Genomic DNA, 18,476 nt, shown 5'->3' on the forward strand with positions numbered 1-18,476 from the left:
CTTCCCGCTCTCGGCTGGTTTAGCCTCCCAGGGGACATCTGACATGTCTGGACGAGGCATTTTTGCTGGTCACAGCTGGGGGAGCAGGGCCCCCCGGCGTCTGGTAGGTGAGGCCAGGGACTGCTGCTTAATCTCCTAGAATGTGCGAGGACAGCCCACAGGAGAGACTTACCCAGCCCCAGACGTCAGCAGTGCCGGCGCTGAGAAGCCCTGCCTTAGCTGGAAGGCCGGTATCACTGGCCGCGAGAGGAAGGTAATTATGAAATAGATAAAGGAAAACCGAAACTGTTCAGTACGTTCTGGCCAGATGCTGTTGGTGGTCGCGGCGTTAAGGACGCAGTAGAATCAAATGCTTTTCATCAGCCTAATTAGAAAGATTACAAAGGCAGTTGACACAGGAGCGCGGCTCTCGTGATGTGATTCAGTTCACCTTAGGCCGTCCTTTGTCACTTGAACGTGCCTCGCCGGATCCCACCAGTGGCGCCTCCTGGCCTCAGCAGCACAGCGTCAGGGCGAGGCAGCCTGCGCTGGGCATGGCTGGGATCCGGGTGGCTTTCAAGGCTGTTCTGCTCTTTTGCTGAGGCCTCACGACACTCCGTGAGGTCGATGTTGGGTCTCGGCCAGGACGAGACCCGGGAGGCCCCTGGGGAGTGAGTGACTTGCCTGCTTGATGGATGCAAAGTAGGGACCAGAACCCACGTGTGTGCAGCTCCCCCCTTGCTTCTCCCTTGCTGGCGTGGAGGCCTGTGCTTTTGGTACAAGCCTTACGGCAGAAGCGATGAAGCATGGGGTTGCAAAGGTTTTCTATGGATTTTTCCAGAAATACGTAGGCCTTTCCTCATCTTTGGGTGGCATAACTTCTCAAGTCCCGGTTGGGACTGTGTTGCACTGAAAAAACCTGCCAGCAGGTGGATGCCAGCAGGTTCTGGAAGGTCTGCCTTGCTCCCCACTCCCCCACCCCCACCCCCACGGCCCCTTCTGCTCAGGCTCACAGGTCTCCCGTGCACGCACGCTTCCTCCAGGTCCTAGAATTCCCCCGCTTGCCACCTGGCTCAGCTCTTTCTCTGCCTCTTAGAAATCTGCTCCCTAAGTAACAGAAGAATGCTGTCCTTCTTTCGGTCGTGGGCCGAGAAGAGGGCGTGAAGGCCGTATCTGGAGGGCTGTGGGCCAAGCATGTCTTCACCTTGCTCTCCAGCCGCCGATGCCCCGCCCTGGCAGTGGCCGTGCTGCTCATGCGGTTCCCCTCCAGAATGTTTGCTTCGATGCGAGAGAGCACAGAGGTCTCTCTCCCGAGCCTCTTCTTGAATCTTGAACCCTTTTGAGCTGACCCCCCTTCGGGAAAGAACCGTGCCTCTCCTGAAGCACCCCGGCCCTCGGCAGGGAAGTGATCTGGGGCTGGCTCTTTTCATTCTCCGGAAAGCGCCGCTCTGAGTGAGGAGGGCGTCCTGCGCAGGGGCCCTGGGCCGCCATGGGGTGCTCATTTGTGCCAAGTGATGTGCAGGAAGTACGCTGGAGTCAGGATTTCCCCTCCCTTCCTGGGACACGCAGGGGCTTGAACAAATCTGCTCCAAGGGCACATGGAGTGAGTTCACGGAAACTCTTAGAAGGCCGGAGCCGGGAAGAGGACCGTGGGCATTTCAGCAGGAACGGGAAAGAGCGCTTCTCTGCTCCCCTTGTCTGTCCTTTGGCACACATCCTAACGTACGAGGGGCACCTGCATGAACCCAGCCCACCCCTGCTTCTGTCCGATATTCCCAGAGACACATGGTCCTCTTGACTTTTCCTTCCTGAAACGTGAGCGTAGAAACTGCCAAAAGAGGCAGAGCGCGCCCGCGGGGATGGCGTCTGGCCCCCGACCGCACCGAGCCCGTGTGTTCTCACTCTCTCGGTCCCTGTTCTAGGAGAGCAGCGGTTCCCAGAAGACGGGGAAGCATGGCCCGGGCCAAGACAAACCCCACGAAACTTACCGGCTGCTCAAACGCAGGAACCTGATCATAGAAGCGGTCACCAACCTGCGCTTAATCGAGAGCTTGTTCACGTAAGGGGCCGTCTGTCCGTCTGTCCGTCCTCACTGTGCATCTCAGGCCAGCTGGCTGTCACAAGTCACGGAAATGACTGAGCAGCTTCTGAGTCAGAAGATTCCCCTAGCTGCCCCGTGTAGGAGGGAGGGCTTAGCACTTGTTCGGGTGATTCGGAAAGTGTAGACACTGAGGAGCGTCGAGGCCCTAGACGGGGAGGTTGAGGGAGCGAGAAACGGAAGGTGGGGGAGGTGCCGGGCCCTTCTCTTTCCTTAGAGAAGAAACTTGGACAATCAGTAACGTCAGCTAACTAACTCTTCTTAGTTCTGTGTGGAATGTTTGGCTCAAATACGGTCGGATGTGAAAGCAGAAATAGAGATGTAGGTAGAGCATGTGTGTCTAGGCTGGCTCTGTGCGCGTAGGGCCCCGTGCCCCGTGGGGGGTCCTTCTAACCCACCATCACCACCGCTTCCCGGCCACCTCTGTCTTCTGAAGCACCAGCGTCAGAGCCGCTCAATTAGAAGGCTTGTGGGCCTCATCCTAATTCTCTGAGGCCTCGTCCCCACCTCTGTGCCAGGAAAGGTTCGGCTAGGCCTTCCTCACGTCCTGCTGGCCCTGCCCTTCAGTAATCCGTGATCTGGAAATGTCCCTGCAGCCCCTCCGTGAGATCTAGGGGTGGCCGCACAAGGAGAGGAGTCAGAAAGAGCTGCGGACCTGAGGGTCGACTGCAGGAGCCTGGTCCGCCTGTCTGGGAGTTAAGTGAGCGTGGAGACAGGGTGAAGACAGATCTCCCTCACGGCATTCAGGGTCCCCCCGCCCCCTCGACTCATCCTCAGGAATCACGAGCTCCCATTAGTTCCCCCGGGGAAAGGCTCAGCACGGGAAGCTGCCGTGAGTGCCGGCTTCTCTTGAGCCGCCTCGGGATGAGATTGTTGGGATACTAACCTCTTCTTGTGTGACACCCCAGGATCCAGAAAATGATCATGGATCAGGAGAAGCAAGAAGGCGTGTCCACCAAGTGCTGTAAGAAGTCCATCGTCCGCCTGGTGCGCAACCTGTCCGAGGAGGGCCTCCTGAGGCTGTACCGTACCACGGTCATCCAGGACGGCATCAAGAAGAAGGTGCAGGCTCCCCCGGCGCGCCCCATGCCGGCCTCCTGCCCTCGGAGGCTTCCTTGTCGGGCTTCTCTTGCCTTCGTCCGATTTCACTTGTTCCCTTGCTGCCAGTAACTCAGTCGCGCGTTGTGCCTCCTCATCTGGGGAGCAGGGGCCTTGCCGGCTTCCTGGCGAGGCTGGAAACGCAAAGGCAGGATAATGTGCTGGGACCTTGGGGCCGCATGTGTGGGCCCGAGAGCAGGGGTCCGGCGCCCAGGCCCACCCTGAGTGACACATCAGAGTCGGGCAGAGCCTGCTGGTGGAGACTCAGCTACAGTAGCAGAGGAAGGTGTAGACTAGGGCACCAAGAACGATTTCCATGGAGATGCGAGGAGCTATCCCCCAAGGAAGTGCCGGTGGTCACTCAGGATGCCCTGAGCACCCGTAGATCTGTCTTGAGTTTATCCGTTTCTATGAAATTTAAGGTTGGGGGCCATTCCCTTAGCAACTGGAGCCCACAGCTCTGCATGTGTCTTAAGGCGTAGAGTTTTCAGGGTCAGAGTAATTGGAGAGAGCCCCGCCGGGCCCAGAGACAGAGGGCCGGTGCTGCAGGGGCAGGCACTGGGAATTGCATGACCCTTTTTTTGTGGCTGCGTCGTAAATCTCTTCCTTAAGAAAACTGTGCTTTGATGTGGCGTTTCCTTAATAAGCTGGCAAGGTCATTTCTGCTTTTTTACTTTATCTTATTTTTTGGTTTGAAGTGTGAGAAACAGAGCTGCGTGAGAAATGACTTACACCGTTTCTGCCCTTCTGGGTGGGCAGCTCTCACCCTTTTCCTGTCTGCTCTCTCAGTCCCCGTGACCTTGTCCTTCTCCTTCCCCTGCCCCCAACCCCTGGCAGCCTGTCCTCCCCTGGAGCAGGCGTGGGGGGGGGTCCTTGTGCTGACCTCTCTCACTGAAGGGCAAAGCCCCCACCCCTCAGCTGCAGCCCCTCAGATTTCTGAGCAGTTACTTAGGAGGGGGTGGGTGGCCTTCTCAGGACGGTGATGAGGGCAAGAGAGTCTCCCCCACTCCAGGAGTGGCCCGGGAATCCGCCGTGTGTCCAGCTCCTGTCTGCCCTAGTGTCTAGCAGGTGGTGTGGAGGGAGAGGGTGGGCCAGAGTGCCAGGCGTAAGCACACAGATCCAAGACCTCAGACACAAGGGCACGTTGGTCTTCACTCCTGCGTCCTGCCCGCTGGGCCGTCAGGGAGCGGGCCGGCCGCTGGGCCGTTGCCCGTGGGAAGTGGGAATGCATTGTGTTTGCTCAGTGCATGTGAGCGTTCCGAGGTGTTACCCAACTGCATCTCACCAGAGCCTCGCAGAATCCCCACAAAGTCGGCAGGGCGCGGGTGAAGGGTCCCCCTCCTGGGGGTACTCCGCATTCCCTGCGGTCCGCCGCCTCTCCCCTTGGGCCACGGTCCACATGAGGCCTGCTGGCCAGAGCCATCCATCTAGGAGACTTGACCTTGCTCTGTCCTGCCGGCAGCAGAGGTGGAAGAAAGGCCTGGCTCTCCGGGGGCTGTGGCCGGGACGCCTCCCGTCTCTCACGCAGCCACCACCCTCGCACCCTCCTCATCTCCACCGAGCTCTTCCCTTTGTCACCCCAGATAACTCGCGTGCAGTGGTCACCACCGGAACTGTTCAGCTTCAGCACCCTGGGAGAGGGAAGAGAACAAAAGAGGCTCTAAATCCTCCGCCAGTTGGTTTAGACGCGGGCCTGGCAGGAGTCCCACGATGGCACGCTCAGCGAGGGGGATTAATGAAAGCTGCTTACCTTTTCCAGATGGAAGCTCTCGGGACTCGCGGGCGGCTCTGGGAAATTCTCAGATAGCTGCACTGGGGTAGCAGGAGCAGGCCACCAGGTAGCGGCAGAGGCCAGGGGCCGGGACAGCCCAGCCGGGGGACTGCCAGGCGGGCGGCTCTCTTTCCAGGGCAGACATTCCTCCTGAGTCGAGCAGCATGTCTCTGGTGGCGGAGCTCGAGGAATTTTGATGCCAGAAATCGTAATGGCCTTTCATTTTGGTCCCAGACATCTCCTGGAAATGCTAACGAGAACAGGTGGCACCCACCGAGAAGCGAGGTGCAGAGTTAGGGCTCCCTCAGCATTTCGCCTGCCCTTCTGGGACACTCTGACCTCTCACTCCGCAGGTGGATCTGGTCGTGCACCCGTCCATGGACCAGAATGACCCGCTGGTGAGAAGTGCCATCGAGCAGGTCCGTTTCCGGATCTCCAATTCCAGCACAGCCAACAGGCAAGTGGCGGCCCCCCAAAGGAATCCACGGGCAAGCTGTCTGGTCTTTGTGTCCCTGCCCATAGCGCTTTTGCCCTTTATACTCAGGCAAGACCAGTGTGTTCATGGGTTTAGGAGTAATTTCTGGATTTTTTTTTTTTTTTTAAGATTTTATTTGAGAGAGAAAGAGCACAAGCTTGATAAGCAGAGGAGTAGGGGAGAGGGAGAAGCAGACTCCCCATTGAGCAGGGAGCCTGTAGCAAGGCTCGATCCCCAGACTCCGGGATCCCCAGACCTAAGCCAAAGGCAGATGCTTAACTGACTGAGCCACCCAGGTGCCCCCAATTTCTGGATTTTTAAGGGGAAGAAAAAGTGGCCTAATGTTCTTCATTCCACTCTGCCTAATGGTGTTGACAGAGCACTCTGACTCAAGGGCCCTGTGAAGTAGGAAGCTCACTCGGTCTCCTGGTGGCTCACAGTGAGCTTACTTGCCTTTCTGAGGCCTTCTCTAATTTTGTTCATAAACTATCTCACGGACTGAGAAAACTCAGGGCCGGAAGAAAATTCTTAGCTGGACGTGGCCGATGGGCAGGCACAGGGTTCCATGGGGATCGCAGACCTTGGCTTATGTACTTGGAACTGGGTTGCTGATGGATTTCGCATCAATTCCTGATCTCTAGCACTTCTTCTTTTTTTTTTTTTTTTTTTAATGTATTTTTTAAAAACATGCAAGCAGGGGTGAGGGGGCAGAGGGAGAAGGAGAATCTGTCAGGCTGCCTGCTGCACAGAGCCTGACACGGGGCTCGATCTCACCACCCTTCGATCGTGACCTGAGCCAAAGTCACGAGTCGGATGCTTTGAGGACGGAGCTGCGCCCAGGCGCCCCAGGTCTCTGGCATTTCTGAAAGTGTCCGAGGACCCGCAAATTGGCTACCTTTCTTTCAAGGTAGCAGCTGGCCAGTAGGTGGGGTGCCCTCGGCGGGTCCCCACAGCCCCTGTCACTCCCGAATGTCCAGTGACCCGACACACTTTTTTCATTCACATCATCTGCTTGCCTTCGACAGGCAGCAGAGGTGGAAACTCCAGGGTCCCGTGGCTGCGTCCGATTGCCGAGGGCGGACCGTGTCCACCTCCCCAGTCCTCCTCCTCCCAGCATGCTGTTAACCTTGTATTTGAACCGCAGGGTGAAGGTGCCCCAGCCTCCAGCACCTCAAGAAGTTGAAGAGGAAAGTCAAGGAACAGAGGGTCCAAGCGGATCAGGAGACTCTCAGCCGAATGCTTCCTCTAAACCAGAAAGCGGACGGGTGAAGAGAACCGATGAGAAGATGGGCATCACCCAGCTCAAAAATTACAGCCCTGTTATAGGTAAACTAGCGGCTCCCCGTGGGCGTCTGGCACCACGCCCTGGGTGTCTGCACGGCGACGTTTGAGTCACTTGCCGTGCCACGTTCTGGTATGGGGCTGTGGTTGGAAGAAGCAGGTCTCAGTTGCTAGCTGGGTCATGGAGGTGCTGGCACCATGGCCGCCGCTGGCCTCAGTTTCTCCATCTGCACAGTGGGCATGCTTCTTGCCCTGCATACTTCACAGGGCTTTCAGGAGGTTTGGGTGAAACTGTGCCAGGTCGTACCTAACATGAGGAGTTAGTCATAAAGGTGAGTTCGTTCTGCTCAGTGTCCGTGGGCTGGAATGTTCACTGAGCTACGGAAAATTGGTTTCTCCTGACCTCATACCCTTCCTGGTAGTTACGGTCATTGAGGACTTTGAACATCCGTATGATTTTCCCAGAGTCTGTTCACTGACAAGGCTGCCTCCTCCCTGGGCCCCCACCAGGCCGCCCAACGTGAACATGCGTGGGGCAAGTGCCGAAGGCCCGGGCAGGGGCGGGGGGCGCTTTGCAGCTTCACACCTCTCCTGGCCATAAACATGCACATTGGCAGAGGAGGACAGAGGTGACTCGGCAGGGCATAGACTATATCCTGGTTGGGGGCACATGGCCCCGGACACCTGCAGTCCGAGGCAGAAGAGGCCATCTGTGACCTCCCTCTCTGCTCAGCCTGTCCTAGCAGTAGAGCCTGCCTTCCGTCTTCTGGGCTTGGCCCTGAGAGGCTGTCCCAGGCAGGAGCAGGTGCGGCCGACCAGTGCCCGCACTTGCGCAGACAGAAGACGGTGTACGTGTCCCTCCAGCGGGCGTGGCGGTGGAGGAGGGCCTCCTGGCCACCCGTCCTCTCCCCCTGCTCCTGTGGCTCCCTGCCCCCTCACCTGGCTTCTCTCCCCGGGAAAAGCTGGGCAAGACTTCATTTGTGTCAACAAACAGGATGCTTTCAAAGAACCTTGAAATGGGGGTATTTTACACAGCCCCATCAAGCTGGGGCAGGTGCCCTGTGTGGAGGTTCGGCAGGCCCTCTCCGGCTCACTCCGGCTCACCTGCTGTGCCCTCCTCCGCCCTTGTTGCACCCATCACTGCGGCCTCCTGGCCCTCTGTCGAACGTGCCGGGCACATGCGTGTCTCCAGCGCCTGTGCTTGTCCCCGGGAGGGCACATCCCCAGGTAGCTGCGTGCCTTCGTCCTGCCCCCTTGAGGCCCTTGCCTGTCCTCTAGGTGAGATTACGGCCCCTCCCCGTTCCTCACTTTCTTTTCTGATGCGTGATTCTAAGTGTCTGGTTATCTGTGCCCTTTGCCCTGGAAAGTCAGTTGGGTGAGAGTACGGATGTGTGCGGTCTCCTGGCACGCGGGGCGTGGCGGCCCTCGGCGGCTCTGGAGCGCAGCGGCCGCGTTCTCAAGCTCGCCCCGCCCGCTGTCTCGCCTCAGTTCCAGGACTCGGCCGCTCTCTAGGATTTCTGCCCAAAATGCCCCGCCTGCGAGCGGTACACGTGTTTCTGTGGTACTTGATCTACGGGCATCCCACCAGCCGTCTGGGGGACAAGCCGGGCCTCGGCAGTACCAGGAGAAGACAGGACCCAGGCAGGGTGGGAGTCCCGCCCTCCTCCAGAAGTGACCTGGGGGCCTCCTCTGATGCCCCACCCAAGGACCGGCAAGATAGAACCATCCTGGAGACCGAAGTGGAGCCCCCCACGGAGAAAGGTGAGGTGCTGCCACGGCAGGCACGCCCAGTGGCATCCTGAGAGGAGTCCTAGAGCCGCCTCCTCTTGAGCACCTGAACCGGCTGAGTCCCCTCGGTGCCCTGATCAAAGAAAGTCGTAACCTAGACCTCCGCAACCCGGGGGCCTCGGGCCTGACAAGAAGGGTTTTACCAGAGTTTGTGATGAGAGGGAGTCAGGAGCTGCTGGGACCATGTCATGCCCCCGCCATGAGTGGGACCTTTCCTGTGGCGCTGACCCCGATTCTCTCCTAGTGTATGTGGACGAAGCCTCGTGGAGACGCTATGTCCCTCCCATCCCAGTCCACAAGGACTTCGGCTTCGGCTGGGCCCTCGTCAGTGACATTCTTCTCTGCCTGCCTCTCTCCATCTTTGTTCAGATTGTGCAAGTCAGTTACAAGGTACTGATGGCTCCTGGGGCTGTTGCGGGCGCTAGTCCCTGAGCTGTAGGCCAGCGAACCTGTGTTCACCCAGTCAGGGGAAAATGCTTCGAGACTTGCAGGTCTCTGGATGCAAGGATGGAGGGTGGGAGGAAAAGATGGGACGGACGGACGGATGGATGGACGGACGGACAGACGGATGGACGGACGGACGGGTGGACGGATGAATGGTTGGATGGACGAACGGACGGATGGATGGACGGACAGACGGATGGATGGTTGGATGGTCGGACGGATGGATGGTCAGACGGATGGATGGACAGACGGACAGACAGATGGACGGACGGGTGGACGGACAGATGGACAGACGGGTGGACGGATGGACGGACAGACGGATGGATGGATGGATGGTTGGACGGATGGACGGACGGATGGGTGGACGGATGAATGGTTGGATGGTTGGACGGATGGATGGACGGACGGATGGATGGACAGACGGACGGACAGATGGACGGACGGACGGGTGGACGGATGAATGGTTGGATGGTTGGACGGATGGATGGACGGACGGATGGATGGACAGACGGACGGACGGGTGACGGATGAATGGTTGGATGGTTAGACGGATGGATGGACAGACGGACGGACAGATGGACGGACGGGTGGACGGATGGACGGACAGACGGATGGATGGATGGACGGACGGACAGATGGACGGACGGATGGGTGGACGGATGGATGGATGGATGGACGGACGGATGGATGGACGGACGGATGGATGGATGGATGGTTGGACGGATGGATGGATGGACGGACGGATGGATGGATGGACGGACGGACGGATGGATGGATGGACGGACGGATGGATGGACAGACGGACGGACAGATGGACGGACGGACGGATGAACGGACGGATGGGTGGACGGATGGATGGATGGTTGGACGGATGGATGGATGGACGGACGGACGGACGGACAGATGGATGGATGGTTGGACGGACGGATGGATGGATGGATGGACGGACGGACGGACGGATGGATGGATAGTTGGACGGACGGACAGACGGACGGATGGATGGATGGTTGGACGGACGGACGGACGGACGGACGGATGGATGGATGGTTGGACGGACGGACAGACGGACGGATGGATGGATGGTTGAATGGTTGGATGGACGGATGGGTGCGTCGAAGGAAGGAAGGGAGCATAGGTGATGGAGAGAGATGGCGGAAAGAATGGATGGACCGATGGGCAGATCGGATGTGTGGATGGGCGGGTGCATAGCAGGAAGGACGGGTAGGTGGATGGATGGGGAGGGAGGATATATGGGATGCTTGGGTAGAGAGAGAGAGGATTGGACAGGCATAGGGCTGCCTGGTAGGTCAAGGGAAATACTTTAAAGACATGTTCTTAGAGTTAGTGCAGTCAGTCAGATTGAAAGACTGGCAAGTAATTATGTTGTCACCATAAAGTACGTTTTAGAAATTCGGTAAAGACAGCAAAAGGAGAAAAATGGGTACAGAGAGACCACTGCCCAGTAAGTGGTGCGTGTATTGCATGATTCTCGTCATTGACCCTGGCCTTGAGGGTGAGCTGATGCTGAATATGACCTCTTAGGTAGACGACCTTGAGGAGTTTCTGAACGACCCTCTGAAGAAGCACACGCTGATCCGCTTTCTGCCCAGGCCCGTCCGGCAGCAGCTCCTGTACAAGAGGTGAGGCTCTCGGGATAGAGGCGGACTGGCCGAGGGTCCGGCAGCCCGCCTGAAGCGAGGGCTCTGAGTGATCATTCACCAGGAAGTGGGAACGGTTCTGCCTGCCAGGTCGTAAAGACACGAGGCTCTCCTTCATTCAGCGGGCCTAGGAGCCTTGTGGATAAAGCACGGGCACAGGAGGTGCAGGCTGGTGAATTTTATTTCTGCATTTCAAGGTTAAAAGAACCTAAAGTCTGCCGATAGAGACTGCGAGTGTTGGGGAGGGATTTCCCTTTGGCCTCCTGCATTTGAGAATCAGTTCCCATGTAGGATCGGCGCTCCACTGCCCTGGCTGGGTGTTGGGAAGGGGCAGAATCGGGCTCTCCTCGCCGGGCTGGCCTGACGCCAGTCCTCCAGCGCCCACGAGCTGGAAGGGGGTGGCCACGAGCGAGTGGCATCCCTCAGCCGAGTGTGCGACCCTCTGACCCCCGCTGAGCTCGCGGCGATTGGAGCCCCCCCTCCCCTCCTTTCCCAGACGTTACATCTTCTCTGTGGTGGAGAACCTTCAGCGGCTGTGCCACATGGGGCTGCTGCAGTTCGGCCCCACGGAAAAGTTTCAGGATAAAGACCAGGTAACGTCTCTCACGCCTGAGTGAATGGCGCTCCTGATGGCAGAGGTTTCCGGGCGGCTGACCTGCGGCGGTTCTGAGGTTCTTTCTCCGTCCTGTCCACGTGTCTCTAGGTCTTCATTTTCTTGAAGAAGAACGCAGTCATCGTTGACACCACCATCTGTGACCCGCATTACAACCTGGCCCACAGCAGCCGGCCCTTCGAAAGGCGTCTGTACGTCCTGAACTCCATGCAGGACGTGGAGAACTACTGGTTCGATCTGCAGTGTGTCTGTCTCAACACCCCATTAGGTACTGTGGCTCTGGGTGGGACCCTGCCTCTCCCCCCTGCTTCCCGGGTCATCACCGGGGTTCCTGGCGAGAGGACCCTAGAAGCGGCTGCTGCTTTTCATACCGCTCCCCAGACACCTAGGGTATCCTTGGGGTTGCCTTAGAAAAGAGAGTGGTGGGCTCTGAATGGGGGGCTCCCAAATCCCCACACACGTTTCATCCAGATCACTCTGCTTGGTCCTTATTCACTCGTGCATTCCGTAGGAATTTGTGGAGCACCTTGTGTCTGGCATCTCCGGGGCTGCCCCATCACAGCCGTCCCCGCCCCAGCCAGCCGAGCCCAGAGCTGGGGACCAGCCCCGCAGGCACGGGCACAGCAAGTGTGTTGTGGGAGAGGCAGGAGAGGCTGGCGTGGCTGCGGGAAGAGCGGCGTCTGCAGTTGGAGGAGCAGGGGGGCGAGTCAGACGCTGGGGGCTTTGCAGGACTTGGCGCAGGCTTTGTCCTGAGAGCAGGGAGAAGTCCGCCCTGCCTGCTGGGTGGGGAGCGGACTGAGGGCCCGAGAGCAGAAGCCGAGCCATGACTCTGCTCTAAGAGAGCCGTCCGCTGGTGACCCTGAGGGAGGGGGCACTTGGGAGGTATTTCGTAGGGTGTTTTGGTTTTTGTTTGTTCGGGGTTTTTTGTTTTTTATTTTGTTGTGGTTTTTTTGGTTTATTTGGCGAGGGAGATATTTTGGAGTTGAAGAAATGAGCAGATCAGGTGGTCGGTTGAGTTGGGTTTGGGGATAAGGCCTTAGCTTGCGTCGTCTTCCTGTCCTTGGAATATCCCCTGACCTGTGTCCACCTGGCGGGGCCACGCCTACATCGAGCATCGACTCTTCTGAGAAAGCCTTTCCAGCACCTTATACTGTCTTCTGACACCCTTCTCGGGATTCCTTGGGCCCAGGAAATTGGATTTCCTTCCCCTGGTGTCCCAAAGTGCCTGGTACACCGTCGACGTCCCATAAATGTTGATTGACTAGGTAGAGGGAGTGTGATCTTCGCTCTGCCCTCTGAGCCAGAGTCCATCTGGTCTCTTCTCCCCCCTTCTGCGAGGAGGAGGAATGGCCCATCCAGTCTGCCCCTGGGAGAGAGCCTCTTCCCTTCCTCCTGTCAGTGCCAAAAGATCAGTCCTGAACGTCGCTTTTTGCAAAGCAGGAGCCCACATTTATTTGGTAGAATTACTTAGTGCTGGCAGGGTAATGAGCCCCTGTACTTAGAAGCTTTAATGTGATGGGTCTGGACAGGTTTTTGGACCTCTGTGTTTCATAGAAGCCTCTGGCATTCAGTGAGCTAGGCTTTTACCATTTCAGATTTTTAGAGTGCCCTAATTCTCCTGCATTTTATACCCAGATAAAAATTTGTGGACCAGTATGTTATTTGCACCAGAGCTGTTGAGGCTTGACAGTTGGTGAATTTCCATCCCTTTTAGCGTTCATGAGCAGAAATGGGGGAGGCTGAGACTGTTCATCAGGCATCGGCTGTCCCTTTATTCAACAAACATTCGAGGAGGTTCAGCCCCGAGGACGGAGGGAAAGCACCGTCTAACAGGCCGTGAGCATCCTCTCAGGCAGGGGCTTGCTGAGCATGGGCGCGTGCCAGAAGCACCCGGGGAGCCCGTTGAAGTGAGGGTTCCTGGCCCTGTCCAGTGTGGGGATGACCTCCGTCTGCATTTCGAACACAAGAGCTAGGTGACACCCAGGAGAAGCATGGCCTCAGGTCCTCCCAGGCTCAACTGGCCTTTCAAATGCTTGACCTTGGGCCCCCTTGGAAGCCCTCTTGAGCTCTGCCTCTCTCCATTTCTAAGCTGGGAACAGCAGCCCCACCGCCTTATGGGCTGAAGCCCAGCTGGAACATAGGGTCTTATGTAGACACCGGCTGAGAGCTGTGGGGCAAGGGCTCTGCCCCTTCGCCCCCAGCCAGTCCCCACCCAGGTCTGCTGGCAAGGGTGTTAGAAGACGGTCGCGAGTACCCTGTGGGTCACCGTAGCCTGCCTTTGCCTGACTCCAGCAGCAGTCGAATGTAGTTTAGAAATTCTTGCAAAAAAGGCAGTGTTCGTTATTGTGGATGAACAGCATGTGATTTCTCAGCTATGTTAATGCACCTCTTGAGTGTGCAGGAAACATCTGGCTGCCCCCCGGTCCCCCACTGAGCCCAGGGAAACTGACCCCCCACACTGAGCTCTTGGTCCCGCTCCCTGCTGATCCGGACCCCGCAGCCACTGCTCCGTGCGTCAGTGTTCCTTCCCGCTCCCTCTGTGCGGGCGCCTGGGAGCTCCACAGGCTTCCCCCGAGGAAGGAAGCCTGGGGCTCCTCTGCTCCTGATTCCCCACCCCTGCTAGGTTCTTCTGTTGCTGGCTTACCTTCCCTGCTTAGCGGAGGTCAGCCAGAGTACAGCTCCTTCCCTCGGGGTGCCCCTCTGACATCAATGAGAATGCATTCCTACGAAGAGGATGTTCTGCCAGTTTTAGAGCCCGTCCTCCGGTCGGGGAGCAGGATCTCTCTCTCAGCCGCAGCCACGCGCCATGGCCACGCAGAGCCGCCACCGCACGGCAGCGTCAGGGATGCCTGTGTCTTGTTTCCCAGGTGTGGTGCGCTACCCGCGCGTCAGGAAAAACAGCGCGCAGGACCAGAGCCTTGACGAGGAGGGCAGTCTGCAGAAGGAGCAGGAGAGCGCCATTGACAGGCACAACCTGGAGCGCAAATGCGCCATGATGGAGTACACCGCGTGCGTCCCCGCCCCGCACACGCCGTCCCCAAGTGTGTCCGCGCACCACCCCCAAGTGTGGGGCCACAGCGCCTCGCGCCCCACGGGCTCCAGCCCCTCCGAGTCTGGCTCCACATGGCAGCTCGGGACTGTCCCAGGCTCTGGGATTGCGGGGCAGATTGGTGGCCATGGGCCACATTGTTCCAAAAAATCAGTTACCAAAATGTGAAAATTGGGAATCTTACCTATCTGGGGGATTGACAAGTGCTTTGCTTCTCTTAGGTATTACTGGGAAAGGTAAAAGTTAGAAAAAATACCCTCGCCCGTGTCTGGGGTTCCCTTTTCGGTTCCCAAGAGGGGCTCTTTCTGCTGCTTTTCCGGCTCCTAGGGGAAGCCGTGAAGTCGTGGATGAAGGCTTGATCCCCGGGGACGGGCTGGGGGCCGCCGGGCTCGATTCCAGTTTCTATGGGCACCTAAAGCGCAACTGGATCTGGACCAGCTACATCATCAGCAAGGCCAGGAAGGTGGGTCCCGGCGGGGGCGGGGGCGGGCACCCCTCCCCGCACCAGGAGCCGCCAGAGCTGCCCATCGCTCTCGATCTCCCCCGACTTGGCTCACTGCTTCTGAACCGGTAGAACAGCAGTTGACCAGAGGCCCAAATATTTATTTCCTCATGTACGGTAGGTGTATCGATCTGGCCCGGCCTCTGTCTTTTCAGTGCGTTGTAACCGATTCTGTGACGTGAGACAGAGGTCAGACGTGAGGGAGGGCCCAGAAGCAGCCCAGCCCCTCGGAGCAGCCTGTCCCCCAACCCCCAGCCCCGCCTTTGCAGAAACCTGAACAGCTCTGAGCATCTGATGCTCTGGACCCCTGGGGATTCGCGGAAGCCCTACTTCATTCCAGGGCTGCACTTGCCTTTTAGGAGAACACTGCTTCTGAAAATGGGCTCATGGTGAGGCTGCAGACGTTTCTGTCCAAGCGCCCGTTGCCACTCAGTGCCGGAGGTATGTGTGCGGGGCGCTCACCGCAGAAACAGATGCGGGGCCAGCCCGGGACCACGTGACTGCAGACCATGGCAGCTTCTGCTGGGTCTCTGGCCCCAGCGGGGCTCATCCTTAGACACCCACCTCTCGTGCTTGTTTGTAGGCACCGGCAGGTTGAACATCTGGGGGGAAGCCAGAGTGGGAGCCGGGCTCTGCGCTGACCGGGAAGAGCAGTTCGAGATGGACCGAGAGCCCACGCTGGACAGGAACCGGAGAGTGAGGGGCGGACGGAGTCAGAAGCGCAAGCGGCTGAAGAAGGACCCTGGAAAGAAGATCAAGAGAAAGAGAAAAGGTTTCGTGATACTCGTTTGCGTCTGCTGGGCCTTGTCTTTGTACCCCCGGCCCGGAGACAGGCAGTCGTGGCTCTGCGGCCATTGTGACCTCTGCCCTCAGACTCCGAGTTCTGTTTTCCCCGCCATCTGGGGGGCTCGTGCTGCGTGGCCGCCGATCTGCCCCCGCGTCGAGCTGGCAGACGGATCCGCAAGCTCCTCGTGTGCTTTCTCTGTCTGTCTGCTCCCTTGGAAACCCCTCTCACCCCAGTGTTCTAACCCCATCTCACCTGAGGAGACTGGGAAGTCTGTGGCAGAAATGCTCATCCCAGCCCAATCCTGTCATTCCCCGTGTTTGGTTTTTAATGTCTGCATGACGTTAATCAGGCCAAAGTCATGTTGTGTTTGCAAATTAAAGGAAAGGCGGGAGTCGGTCAGGCCTGCAGAATCTCTTCGAATCTCAGGAAGCCCTGAGGCGTGTCTGACGGCACCATTTTGGACTCTTCCCCTGGGCCAGTCTCTGTAGCAAGGATGGCAGGAGGACAGGGAGGAGACCGGCGTGTTCCTTCGACCGTCTTTCCGCCCTCGAGTGCTCTGTGTGTCATACCTACGATCTCCTGGCTGTGTCGCTTTCAGACGAGAGCAGGGTGTTTAAACGGGAACCTGGCTTTGGTGGTTGCTTTGGCTGGTGTTTGTACCAAGTCGCCTTGTGTCCGTTGGAAAGGCCCCCTCAGCGCAGCCTGTCCAGATAGCGAGAGAGCAGTTTGGCTCACAGAGACCTGAATTCATCACAAGGCAAAATACGGTGGTGGTGTCCCTTGGAATCCCAAATGTTCACGCCCTACTTTTCTTTTGCCTTAATTTGGAAAAACTTCCAAAGCAAATAGTCTCTTGGAATGGGCAGTGGCATATGGTGTTTACCTTGCGAAACTGCCTTCAGTATCTCCCCAAGGGGAGGAGATGTTGAAAAAGCCTAGTGGCCAGGCTACGAGCTCATGGTTCGGATCCCGTGTCTGCTACTGACTGGGCTGTGTGACTTCGGGCAGATCACTGTATCTCACTGTGTTTCAGATTCCTGAGCTACAAAATGGGGAGGACACCTGCTCCTTTAGGGCTGGTGCAAAGTAGTATCTTTTTTTAAAGATTCTATTACTCATTGCAGAGAGAGAGAGCGCGAGAGAGTGCGTCCGAGGGCAGCGGGGGGAGGAGCAGAAGGAGAGGAAAGGGAGAGAATCCCAAGCAGAGTCCGCGCCAGGCGCAGAGTCCGATGAGGGGCTCGACCCACAGCCCGAGATCCTGACTTGAGCCCAGACCAAGAGTCAGACGCTCAACCGACTGCGCCACGCAGGCGCTCTGCAAAGTAGTATTTTTAATTATGAGTTGTCGTATGTAAAAAGCTCAAAGTGGTGCTTGGCACACAGTAAATATTCCAAAACGTCGGCGCCTGGCACCGCCCTGGTGTTTTATACCCAGTCTGGTTCAGGCCTCAAGGCAACCCTGGGGGCTGTGCCTTGTTGCCACGGTGCCCCAGGGCTCATGCAACAACACGGGAGGATGGTGGGGGCCCGGAGCGAGCCCCGGAGGCCTTCAGAGCGCCTAGCCCCACAGTGGGAAGAGTTGGAGATTGGCAGGCTGCATTCAGGCCTCCCGCCTGTCCCCATGAAACTTGACCAAAGGGGTAAAAAGAAAAAAATTTAAAAGATAAAAATAAAAGTACGTATGTATTTATCTGTCTGTATCTCCAGGCCCGAGTCTTATGCGGTTAGTTTATCTGGCTCCCGACACCCTTGATCAGATCTCCCCAGCCGAGTAGGCACCCTTCCCCTTTCCAGGGGGCAGCTCCAGACCGGTTGTTAGAGGCTCTCTCTCTTCTCCCCCGGTACTCTCAGAAGAGTCCCCCCAGGAGAAAAGCCGCAGCCTGCGCTACCACGACGAAGCCGACCAGAGCGCGCTGCAGAGGATGACCCGGCTGCGGGTCACCTGGTCCATGCAGGAAGACGGGCTGCTCGTGCTCTGCCGCATCGCCAGCAACATCCTCAACACCAAGGTACTCAGCCCCCGGGGCCCCGCGCCTTCCTGGCCTGGACCCGCTGCGTGGCGTTCCCCGCCGTGGGGAGCCCCCCTCCCCCTGTGGCCTGCAGGGCGCTCCTATCTGCTGTTAGGCCTGGACGCCGGGAAGAACAGCGCCCAGAAGCCTACAAACGAATACGCCCGTTGGCGCACATTGCTTTCCAGCCTCGGGCTAGCACACGCGGATCAGGCGACCCCAGCCCCGAGTGGGTCTCTCTGTCCGTAGCGGGAGTCTGGCCCTCCCGTGTCCCTTCTCCCACTCTCCTCTGCCTGGAAAACTCCCCTCTTTGTCTCTCCGAACTGCTTATCATCTCTGGCAAGGCTTCGGGGGTCCTGCCAGTTGGAAGGAATCACCACATCCCGCCGTGCCCCATGGACATGGACGTTTCCGGCTGCTTCTGGCCCTTCTTGGCCCATGGCGCGGCTGCTTCTCACAAGGCAGAGAGGCTTGTCATGTGTTTTTGTGGCTGCGATCCCCTGCATGCTGCCAACGGCATGGGGACCGCTCAGTCACCGGGTACTGAATCAGTGTGGAGTGGTGAAGGCCTCGGCCTGGCTGCCACCATCCCCCCCCACCCCCACACACGCGGGTCCTCCCGGCCCGTGTCCCTGAGCCCCGGCAGCTGGGGAGAAACTTGCTCCCCCGCTACCGTGCTCCCTCTGTCCTCCGATGTCACTACCTCCAGGAAGGCCTGGAGCCCGAGCCCGCACCACATTCCCCCCTGCTCCCCAGAGCGGCCTCACTGCCCTGGGCTGTCGGTTCCTGCCACTTGGCGCCGTTGGGATCTTCTGAGATTGCAGCAAGGCCTAGGGAGCATCGAGATAGCAAATGTCCGATCGCGCTGGTTCGCCGAAGCCACTGGAGACCAAGTTCTGCCACCGCCTAGTACCGGGCCCCTTC

At 58.2% G+C, this 18,476-nt stretch overlaps 1 protein-coding gene across 3 annotated transcripts in view; it reads left to right on the forward strand.

Annotated features, from left to right (window-relative positions):
• GTF3C1 (general transcription factor IIIC subunit 1) overlaps positions 1 to 18,476 on the forward strand; it is a gene marked incomplete at its 5' end in the record, with an annotated part of 69,127 nt that overhangs the window by 32,504 nt on the left and 18,147 nt on the right. For 2 of the 3 annotated variants that reach the window (XM_082714552.1, XM_082714551.1), the window contains 14 exons: positions 1,902 to 2,038; positions 2,986 to 3,139; positions 5,300 to 5,403; positions 6,566 to 6,747; positions 8,191 to 8,463; positions 8,735 to 8,880; positions 10,477 to 10,574; positions 11,089 to 11,185; positions 11,296 to 11,473; positions 14,073 to 14,214; positions 14,582 to 14,717; positions 15,116 to 15,197; positions 15,340 to 15,528; positions 17,395 to 17,552. In XM_082714552.1, the coding sequence (XP_082570678.1) occupies positions 1,902 to 2,038; positions 2,986 to 3,139; positions 5,300 to 5,403; positions 6,566 to 6,747; positions 8,191 to 8,463; positions 8,735 to 8,880; positions 10,477 to 10,574; positions 11,089 to 11,185; positions 11,296 to 11,473; positions 14,073 to 14,214; positions 14,582 to 14,717; positions 15,116 to 15,197; positions 15,340 to 15,528; positions 17,395 to 17,552 (2,076 nt within the window). Of the gene's footprint in view, positions 1 to 139; positions 254 to 1,901; positions 2,039 to 2,985; positions 3,140 to 5,299; positions 5,404 to 6,565; positions 6,748 to 8,190; positions 8,464 to 8,734; positions 8,881 to 10,476; positions 10,575 to 11,088; positions 11,186 to 11,295; positions 11,474 to 14,072; positions 14,215 to 14,581; positions 14,718 to 15,115; positions 15,198 to 15,339; positions 15,529 to 17,394; positions 17,553 to 18,476 lie in introns of all 3 variants that reach the window. The other variant, XM_082714550.1, reaches the window with a different exon arrangement.

The sequence above is a fragment of the Mustela nivalis genome (genome assembly GCF_964662115.1).
Source record: "Mustela nivalis genome assembly, chromosome: 19".
In the NCBI taxonomy this organism is placed as follows: domain Eukaryota; kingdom Metazoa; phylum Chordata; class Mammalia; order Carnivora; family Mustelidae; genus Mustela; species Mustela nivalis.